Below are 10,960 nucleotides of genomic sequence, written 5' to 3' on the forward strand. Positions count from 1 at the left end.
ATTAGACGCGTTTAAATCAGTCCTTCGCCCCCACCACACGGTGAAACACCTCCAAATTTTTCGCTCCCACTTTACGACGGCTGTCGCCCGTCAGGTCCCCGCACCAGCCACATCACCCACCCGGCCCTCCGTATATTTAAGTGATTGCTGACATAATTTATGAAGGGAATGAAAAATAAGGTCTGCATTGCAATAAAACCTCGATCCATAACTTAGGCGGCCTGCCACAAGCTTGGCCCCCTTGGTTTCTGTGCGTCTGCAGTTTCCTGCGAGGGGCCCGCTTCAGGAGGGCTGTTCGCTGGCTCCAGGCTGCACATGCCTCCACGTTTACAAACAAACGGGCTGTTTTGCTCGGCCTGTTTACCGTGTGCGTTTCCAGAAAGCCACAAAGGCAAACATGCACCGAAAACACTGGAGTGTTCTCACCCCACTGCCCTCATAAAGAAGGAGGTGTGTGTGTGTGTGTGTGTGTGTGTGTGTGTGTGTGTGTGTGTGTGTGTGTGTGTGTGTGTGTGTGTGTGTGTGTGTGTGTGTGTGTGTGTGTGTGTGTGTGTGTGTGTGTGTGTGTGTGTGTGTGTGTGTGTGTGTGTGTGTGTGTGTGTGTGTGTGTGTGTGTGTGTGTGTGTGTGACTGGGTGGGGGGTAGAGGAGTAAACAACGAAATAATTTGCAGTTGAGTCATGGGATTGAGGCCCATGTCCCTGCTGTCCAGGGAAAAAGTTCAAGTCCACAATGATTGTATTTGTTTGATGTACATAATACATGGAAACATAATACTAAATACATACTTAATAATCTGAGTGACGCAAAAACCTCAAACATGAGCCAGAGTTTGTGTCTTCTGTCTGAATCATGTTGTTCAGTTGGTCTAACACAAAGCTGAATCATGTTGTTCAGTTGGTCTAACACATTTACATTTAGTCATTTAGCAGACGCTCTTATCCAGAGCGACTTACAGTAAGTACAGACAGACAGACATTCCCCCGAGGCAAGTAGGGTGAAGTGCCTTGCCCAAGGACACAACATCAGTTGGCATGACCGGGAATCGAACTGGCAACCTTCGTATTACTAGTCCGACTCCCTCACCGCTCAGCCACCTGACTCCCTGAACACAAAGCTAAATCATGTTGTTCAGTTGGTCTAACACAAAGCTGAATATGATGTCCTGACATCTGTGCCACACCTGCCACGGCTACGTAGCTCGCCCACCCGCCCGCACACCTCACCCTCCCCGTTCTCTTCTCCAGCCAGTTCTTTGGCTCGTCCCTTCAGGATCAAACCACAGATTTACATGAAAGACACAGTTGTCCTCATTGTTTTTACTCTGCTCAGCCCTCGGGTCATAGGAATTACGTTGCCATCCTTGCCGGAACTGGAAAGGCTTGCCTAAGTGGGATATCAGTTTCCTCTCTTCTGGTTGACTGTGAAAAAACGTACAGGACACAGAAGAAGACTGCAAGACAGTGAGAGGAGGGAGAGGGAGGAAACCAGAGAAAGACAGTACAAACCTAACTCGGAAACCTTTGAAAGATCATACCAATACATATACTAATACAATACTCCCAAATATTAACAACTTTGTCATGCAAAGCTTCTGCGTGTCTCTCATGCTTACAAACCGACTATACTTGTCTCAGGTCGGCCATTTTGTCGGCAGCCTCCGTCGAGCGATGAGCTCAACAGGAACTGACCTCCCACTTCTCTCCTCTGCTCGACGGTTTCTGCTAGTCAGCCAACACTGTACATTAACATTACACTAACCACACAGCAGTACCTATAGTCAGAACGTTGTGTGTCGAGGCCAGCTAATTGCAGGGTTAGGGTTAGTCTGTGCAGTGCCTGTCTGGGAACGGGGGAGTTCACCAAGGGAATGTGTGAGCTCACCGTCCATGTGACTCCTTCTACCCAGTCTGAAATACATTCAGAGCATTTGCAGCCGTTGCAGGTAACAGTATTCTGCTGTGAAGAGAGGCGCAAGGTCTCAGTTGGCCCCCACCCCTCCAGAACCCAGGTGTGTGTGTGTGCGTGTGTAGGGGTCTGGTTCTGGGGGACCAGGGTCTGTTGGTCTGGAGTACTAGGGAGTGATATTGCAGTTGAGCTTGGGCAATACTTGAATTATGCCAAGAATGTAAACTCAGCAAATTACTCGACCAGAGTGTAGACATGGTAATGCAGTCCAGGAAATTACTTACCGTATTTCTTCAAATAAACACTGCAGCGTTTATTAAATAACGTTCATTTTTGGTGCAGCGTTTATTTGAGGGCGGCGTTTATTCGAGGGGCGGCGTTTAATTAGTACGGGTGATCTCGTGAATTGTAGCTGCAGTGCAGCCATAGACAACTTCGTTGCTGACATTGTGACAAATGAATCGTGCAGCTAAAAACGCAGGTTTCATTTACTACCGCTGACCTCCTTGTCTATTCTTTGTTGGTCTATGAGTGCGGCAACTCCCTTTCTCATTGGCTATCAATTAGGTGTGCGTTGGTAGTACAACTGTCTCAAATACAGGTGTTCTACATTGTGTAGAAATCTGAAGCAGCATGCCGAAACGTTCATACACGTTAGCTTTCAAACAGAAAGTTATGTACATGTGTAATAAATACTGGGGTTGAATTTAACCAATTAAATAACCGTTTTCAGATTTTTTTGGTGCAGCGTTTATTCGAGGGCGGCGTTTATTACACAACGTTTATTTTTGGTGCAGCGTTTATTCGAGGGCGGCGTTTATTCGAAGAAATACTCAACGGTATTCAAATGTTGTCCTTTTTTAAAATGAGGTAAAACTCACAATCTTTATTGTCACTAACGTGTCAAAGTGTTGGATAATCTCAAATGTATTTTACAGTTCACTGTGTCGTGGTAACCGTGTTCCTTTTTTAACTCGGGATGCTCACAACCACACAGTAATAACCCTATCAGACTGTGTTAGCACGCTGCCTTGTGTTCAGCGTGTCTGACCTCAGTGTGTTTCCTGTCTGACCTCAGTGTGTTTCCTGTCCCAGATAACAGCAGTGTGCAGGGAAGCAGCCCTCCAGGCTCTGCAGGAGAACATTACAGCCCAGAGCATCGCAGCCGGACACTTCCACAGAGCTCTGCAGGCCGTCACGCCCAGGGTCCCGGACGCTCTCATCCAGTCGTACGTCAACTACCAGCAGCAGCGAGGCCTGCGTCTCTTCTGATGTCCCTGGGGAAGAAGGCCAACCTTTAGGACTGTTCAGGACGGAGCAGAGAAGTGTCTCTGTGTTACAGATGGACACCAGCCAAGGAATGGGACTGTGATAGGAAGGAGATTCTTCTCCTTGTTGCTTTCTAAGGATCCTCTGTCAGTGTTTAGTATTTATCTTTTGATTATCACTTTAGATATTATTATTTTTTGGACTGTTGTGGGATTTGGAATCTGATCTGCCCAGGTTGTGCATTTCGTAGATTAATGTAATAAATAATGTAATAAATATGTTGTTACTTAATGTGTTTTGTTCATCTTTTGTTTTAGTATATATTAATGACTAAAATGTATCCGAGATACATTAACTACTGACGCTTTTTTAATTCCACTGTAATTATTTAATGACAATAATTGGACTATAAAAAGTAGCACAAAATGGGGTGTAGCCTATTTAACCTTAGAATTAAACGTTTTCTCGCGTGTATAAATATATTGCATTCAACTTAGAATAACAGGCATGGCTAGAATATATTGATTGTTCAAAAAATCTGTTTAATCGTTGTTATGGTTAGATTTCCGATCACACTTCTGACCGCAGAAGAGTTTCTAGGCGGCAGGCTGTTGTCTGAGATTTCACAGGGAGGACTAGCTTTATCATCCATTTCAGTAAACTACCCTTTTTATGTCGAGGCAAAACATCGCAGAGCAATACGGATGCGGTTTATCAGTTCCTTAACTGTACTCGGTTGACGACTCTGTTGGCCCGATGTGACATTGGGGTCATTCATCTATTGATTTTTCCATTTGAAAGGGATAAATTGACTTTGTATTGAACTTCCTTTTCTCATGGATCCGGATGTAGCGCATCCGCGACACCAATCAAACCAGACAGTCAAGAACGGGGGGTGGGGGGGAGACTCTTTCCCCTCGCTCGCGGGGTGCCTTTTTCTTAAGGTCGTTCTGAAGCTACATGCGCGCACGGTGAAATCAGAAAAGCTCCATGTAGTCTGTCCTCTGCCGTCTAACACATTATTTCACTATTTAATCTGTATACATCGATATTTTAACATGCATACATAGCTTCATCGTTAAATCTGAAGACATTTTAAACTAGAACAAAAGGCTTGAGTTTCACGGAAACGTGGTTTGGCATAACGTGTCAAACTCGTGGATCTAAGTCTGCGTTAGCTCTCAGTCTTATCTGAAGGCTGAGAGATATTTTGTTTGTTAACCACAGGAACGGAAATGAGTTTTCCCTCTGGTAGGCTTTTTCTGGAGCGTTCCACCTTAAGTACTGCACACATCTCTGTCGCCTGGCCTTCCACATCTGCCCAATGAATTAAGAGCGGATGCGATGTATCCTTTTTCAGTGGACTGAATGGCCAATGGCAGTTGGCTTGTCGAGCAAACACTGAGCCCTACATTCCCATTCATTCAGTGTTAGACAGTGCTGCAGCTTTGGAGAGAGCACGAACGAGACAAGGGTTTGCTTTGAGCGTTAGACAACACGAAATAACTCGCGCCTTTCTACAGATACGCGAAGGGAGACTCTTGGATATATCGGTATTTGTTTGCATTTCGAATTTGTTTGCACAAAGAAACTGAAGTCATTTTAATCACGATCGCTATTCCGCTACCGGACTAACCTGGGTTTCTTGACTACAAATCGGCCTCAAGTGCGCAACTCAAACAGGGTGTCTTACATCTAGCCTCTATCGTGGATTTACTGTTTCTGGAAAAGATTGATGTAACTGCGCGTTTAAAACATCAACATTTAGCCTATAAGGATTAACGGAAAGAAGATAAATCCTCACATTTTTTGGAATTAACATTGTCCATTATGGACGTTATCTGCTTTTAAGTTAGTCTGGACAATTTTCTTGGATGGAGTTCTGGTATAATGGTTGATGGATTCGACGTTATGGATGGTTGCATTTAGGTGCGTATTTCCCTCTATGTTTTTAAAACGTCTGCCTTAATCATGTCTTTGGTTTTGAAAATATTCACTTGGCTAGAAAAACATTTGCATTTAACTAATATAGCTTGGACAAAACTAAACTAAAATGCTCCCAGGTTTAAAACTCCGAGTCTACATGTTTTGGCATCATTTGCACGAAATGAACTGGTGACTGTGTCGAGATAAGTGGCCTCGTGAATTCGCATCTGGTGCTTACATTGATCGCGAGTTGGCAATATCCTTTATGATGTATGCGTTCGGATCCTACGCTGTCTGCCATACCGGAGGCTATTCGTCCCTCGGAATAGAACCGGGGGGGGTTGATTTGTCAGGGAATACTCTCACGCGCAACTAACAAACACCCCTCCCCCACGGAGGTTGTTTTCATTCACAAGTTTTCCCAGCTAATACGATTCATCCGACCTCAGATCTTACGATTGATATCCTAGCACACTCTGGGGTCCATCACATGGGCCTCCGCTTTGTTTTTAGCGTTAAAAAAAGACGAATCGCCTCTATAATTAAAGACATGCACTTAAATTACAGAAAAATGCATATTTACGTCCCCTTTGACGCGCAATAAAAGCTCCCGTTTTATGTCGGCAGGAAACCTAGTTTGTGGCCGACGGACGACCCAAAGTAGTCAAGCTTGGGCTTTCGAAGCAGAGAGTTGCATAGGCCTGTTTATAAACAGGTTGCCTATACTATCTTATAAAGCAAGTGGCAGTATGTGCGTGTAGATTAAATTGCATTTGTTTAATTGCGTGATTTCAGCAGTTGCATTTGGGAATTAGTTTGTCCTGTGTGTTTAATTTCTACATGCAGCGGCACGACCTAAATTAACGTTCATATAAAGTACCTAACATTTTGTATGATTCTGCTTGAGCCAAATAGCTATTCTAGTAGCCTATAAAGTTCTTGGAATCGGGTTTGAAGTTAACTGTCAGAATATCGTGTTTTTTATCATGACCTTAGCTTTTTACCTCATTGTTAAAGCATTTCCTTGAAATCGCTTCTGGTGTCGTAATAGAATACAAATTCTAGTCTCCTTTAGTCCTCTTGGATCGTGTCCTTGTCTCGCCGCCGAGGCGCATTTGAATGTTAACTAGTCATACAAATGTAAATGAGGAGGGCAAGTATTTGTAGGCTACTGAAGTTTGGATGTGTGCGTATTGAAGAAGGTACAAAAAGTCTCGTTAATAGTCAACTTTTCCCGGGTTGCCTCTGCAAGGGTTCAAATGTGTCATATTGTGAGGGAAGTTGATGTTTAAGAAACGTGAGGATTTTTTGGGATTCGCTTGAGGATTTAAAAATAAGTATTATTCGCGTGCTGGAGAATTAAGCAGGTTTTTGCATAACAAAACACATTTCGTATGATAACTACACATCTAACAGATTTGATATGTGTGTTACATTTAGTCCTTTGGCTACTGCTTCTGTCTGAGCATCTAGTCACTTCGTTAAATGCACTCCTATCATTTCTGTTGGATATAATGAATATATCCACAACGCGTTACCAGTTCATGAGACCAGAGTTACCAGTTTGCTTTCTTTAAGTAACATTTACGATGTCGGTTATAGTGATTAAAAACACATAACCTTTCATTACGAAAGTCATCCCTCGACCTGCTCTGACGGTGCCCTCTCTCCCTCTCCCCCCGCAGGTTCTCCGATGCATGCCAAGTCCACGGTGAATGTCGGAAGTGGTGATCCCCCCAGATGGAGCTCCAAAGTCAACATGGCCCTGGCCGTTCATTACTGGTGATCCAGCAGTCTCCCCTGGAGGGCCGGCATAGGTCTGACCTGGACCGGGAGCTCCAGCATGCCGCCATCCTCTCCCTGGACCAGATCAAAGCCATCCGCTCCAGCAACGAGTACAGCGAGGGTCCGTCCGTGGTCCGCCGGCCCCCAGCCCCCCGCATGGCCCCCAGGCCTGAGAAACAAGAGCGGACTCACGAGGTGATCCTCGTCAACGTCAACAACAACAACTACGACCACCGTCCGTCCGCGCTGCACCATCCCAGCGGGGTGCTGCTGGTGTCCGGGGGCCCGCCCTATGGAGGCTCCAGGGCCCCCGGCCTCAGCCGCTCCACCAGCACCGGCAGCGCGGCCAGCTCTGGGAGTAACAGCAGCGCCTCCTCCGAGCAGGGACTCCTAGCCCGCTCCCCGCCCTCCAGGCCCGGCCTGGCCCTGGCCCAGCACCACCACAGAGCCGAGCGGGCAGTCAGGACTCAGCCCCAGCCGAAGGGCCTCCTCCTCCCCCCCCAGCCGGGCCTACACCCCCTGGAGGCCCCGCTCAAGCCCTCGGGGAAAGGGAAGCAGGACTTGCTGGACGGGGTGGGGACGGACGGCCACCAGTTCATCTGCGAGCGCTGCGGGAAGTGCAAGTGTGGCGACTGCACGGCCCCGCGCACGCTGCCCTCCTGCCTGGCCTGCAACGGACAGTGCCTGTGCTCCGCGGAGAGCGCGCTGGAGCACGGCACCTGCATGTGTCTGGTGAAGGGCATCTTCTACCACTGCTCCAACGACGACCAGGGGGACTCGTGCGCCGACCAGCCCTGCTCGCTGTCGCGCTCGCTCTGCTGCTCGCGTTTCCTCTGCATGGGATTAATGTCGGTACTCTTCCCCTGTCTGCTGTGCTACCCGCCCATCAAGGGCTGCCTGAAGGCCTGCCAAGGCTGCTACGACCGGGTCAACAGGCCTGGGTGCAGATGCAAGAACTCTAACACTGTGTACTGCAAACTGGAGAGCTGGTCGCCGCAGGCCCAGGGAAAACCTTCCTGATCCTGGGGGACTAGTCGTGTGTACCTGGGGGAGGGGAGATGGGGGGGGGGGGGGGGGGCATGGAGCCCACACACCCAACCCACCCACCTCCTCCACCACCACCTTCTCCTCCATATGGACCTGTTAATGGTTATGCTGATAATAATAGTCACTATCGATGTTTATCAAACATTTGAAGCCCCTGCCTCCCCTGCACCAGTGCAGTCCTGAGAGGAGCTGGGGAGCGATGAAAACCACTCATTCGTTTGTTTTTGTTTGTTTCTTTTGCAACAGGATCATGTTTTACAGACCAGTGTTTGCCTTAACTGTTTCTTTGTCTTTGTTCAGCTACACACTAACACTCGTGTACATCTGACATGTTCCTGTCAGCTAAGCAGGGGATCCCCGGGGCTTTAAGCTACCAGTAAGAACCGCCTCGTACCAGATCTGTGAAGGACTCTCTCTCTAGATGATATGTAGCTGTTACCTTGTACGCATGGCAACCAGGACTGTTGGATCACCTAACCGCTACCACACAGAGATCGTGGTGGGCTTGGTTTCCTGTGAGTTGTGTTAAGGAAAGCCTGTCCCTGTCATGGTTGTTGTGATGGACTTTTCCGGTTCCTGTTCCTGCTCAACATTCTCAACTCTCTCTCCTCTGGCTTGTCCTACCTTTTTGGTTTTTATTTTGGTTTTGTAAATTGTATGCTCAAATTCATGAGAGTAATTCTGGCTATTTTTTAAAAGAAATGTCTGTTAAAACATTCTTTGTTGTAAAAAAAAATATTTATTATGTGAAGCTCTATTATTTTATGATATTTATTGCAAAAGACAGTCTTAAATTTACTCATGTCTGAATATAACAAAATATCAATACTTACTGAAAAATTAAAGGGTGGCACAAAAGAAAAACTATGTTAACTTTAATGCAGAAAATATATTAATTAATGAAAAAAAGCAACGTCTTGTGTCTTGATTTTCCATGGTTCAGTGTTTGCAGAGTCTGTCTCAGAACACAACTCTGTTCTCAGGTAGAACAAACTCAGGTTGACGATTGAATTCAAGACAACAGTGCATGAGCTAGACCTGCTGAACCGAAATGTTCTTTCATTTAGTTGTGGGTGTGTAATTCACGATTTTAGAACGTCAACTTTTGAGGTCGGCTGAAACCGCTTGCAGCCAAAACATGAATGTTTACATTCTTGGAGAACGTCTTTCCCATGTTGCAGTCCTGTAACCTTGAAACCAAACAATACAGGCCATTGACTTGAGCTAGCCTAGAACCTGCTAACATCTGCCTGCGCCAGTAAGGGGTCAACACTGACAGGAAGTTACACTGTGTCAGAATGCTGACCACAGCCTGGGGTACTAAAGAATGTTCAAGCTAATTTCCCTGGCTTTAAGATTGCTCATTCAGGATGTGCCAAACTCCCAAATGGCGTCCATCTTGTTGACCCCCCTCCCCCCAATGTGTGTCTGAGAATGTGAAGCCGTCGTTGCAGCTACCCGGGGCCACCTGTTCAAAGATAGTAAACCCATTATCAATGCTGGGCTTTATGGCATGGCTCTAGCACTACAGGCAACTACAGCCAGCCATGGGGCCCCTCCCCCGGCAAACCTCCTTTTGTCAGTGAATTTATCACCCAGGACATCCCCTGACCCCTGGGGATGAGATCACCACTCTGGAAGGTGGTTGGCCGGGGCAGAAAAGCCAGGCTGTGAGGGCGGCCTCAACCAGGAAGTGTACCGGGACATTGCTAAAGCACAGGGGATTAGTTTGTAGGCAGTGGCAGAAACAACTCTGGGTGAGTGATCAACCTGGAGCTGGGACTAGCTTACATTTAGTCATTTAGCAGACGCCCTTATCCAGAGCGACTTACAGTAAGTACAGGGACATTCTCCCCGAGGCAAGTAGGGTGAAGTGCTTTGCCCAAGGACACAATGTCATTTGGCAGAGCCGGGGATCGAACCAGCAACCTTCTGATTACTAGCCCGATTCCCTAACCGCTCAGCCACCTGACTCCCTAGCTTCAGGGCTCTGGTTAGCTACTACAGGTTTACTAATTCCTCACACTGGGAGCCGGTGTGTTATGGATCTGCTGCTCTGGTTGTTTTAAGTAAACACGGTTAGCTAGTAGTTTAGTCAGAAGTTCTACCTTGTCTTCGGTGTCGGTTGTTCAGTGTTGGGTCATTTATACGTGGGACAACTTGGATTCTAGTTTCAAATCTAAGTTTGTCGGTTTGTTTGGTAAGGCTCTTGTTTGGCCTGCTCTGAACACTTCAATAACAAACCACCCTTACCAAATGTGCCCTTGTTTAATGTACTTTCTTTTTTAGCTGGAATGTACCTTTTGTCTCTGTGAATAGTGAGGAGTGGATTAGCGATTTATCAATTTCCTGTTTCTTTTCAGAGCTGCAATCCGAGCCCCATTTTCTCTCCTGGCTGCTGGACAATTACTAACAATAGGAGGCCTCTTTTTCAGGTTTCTCTTCGGATACCTCTTATGGGAGCGAGGCAGAGCTAACACCACATCCAGGACTCAGGACAGGAAGACCATGTTTACTTGATATTTTCCTGCCCGATTCGCCCCCCTCCTCCTTCCCCCTTCCCTAAAAAGAAATCATATCTTGTTCCCCTGTTTCCAGGTCTTGCCCTAAAGCCTCTGAAAATACTTCCTTTTTTCATAACTGTTAAAACACACGTTTTTTTTCTCCTTGTTTCATGGATCGTACACCATGAAACAGTGGAGCCGGGGCCTGTCACAGGCTTGTATCTACCCACGCTGGGCACAAGGAAACATAGAAGCCCTGCTCAGAGTGATTGCATTAGGTAACGCCATGGCAGGAGAAGTCATGAGCCGGCTCGCCCCCTCACACTTGTTTTAGTGTATATTTAGAAAGTGGAACCCGCCCACGCCGAGCTATTTGGAGTGTGAGGCTTGGCCGGGCCTCGCTCCCGGAGTCCCGGCCTACAGACGGAGGTTGCCAGGGCCTCAACACGCATGACTGCCCTGTGAGTCACCGTGGAACCTCCAACACACACGTTCTGCTGGGGCTGGCCTTACCCAGGACTG

At 47.0% G+C, this 10,960-nt stretch overlaps 2 protein-coding genes across 2 annotated transcripts in view; both read left to right on the forward strand.

The window, feature by feature from the left end:
- The window catches only part of afg2a (AFG2 AAA ATPase homolog A), a 68,053-nt gene extending 64,581 nt beyond the window's left edge, over positions 1–3,472 (forward strand). Inside the window, exon 17 of the mRNA XM_062475963.1 lies at positions 3,003–3,472. Within this exon, the coding sequence (XP_062331947.1) occupies positions 3,003–3,179 (177 nt within the window). The 3' untranslated portion in view covers positions 3,180–3,472. The remainder of the gene's footprint in view (positions 1–3,002) is intronic.
- A 1,020-nt stretch (positions 3,473–4,492) lies between these two features.
- spry1 (sprouty homolog 1, antagonist of FGF signaling (Drosophila)) lies at positions 4,493–8,658 on the forward strand. The gene is made up of 2 exons (XM_062475964.1): positions 4,493–5,105; positions 6,788–8,658. The coding sequence occupies exon 2, from the start codon at positions 6,843–6,845 to the stop codon at positions 7,905–7,907; it is 1,065 nt and encodes a 354-aa protein (XP_062331948.1). The 5' UTR covers positions 4,493–5,105; positions 6,788–6,842; the 3' UTR covers positions 7,908–8,658.
- The last annotated feature ends 2,302 nt before the right edge of the window (positions 8,659–10,960 follow it).

Source organism: Osmerus eperlanus, chromosome 13, assembly GCF_963692335.1.
Source record: "Osmerus eperlanus chromosome 13, fOsmEpe2.1, whole genome shotgun sequence".
NCBI classification, from domain to species: domain Eukaryota; kingdom Metazoa; phylum Chordata; class Actinopteri; order Osmeriformes; family Osmeridae; genus Osmerus; species Osmerus eperlanus.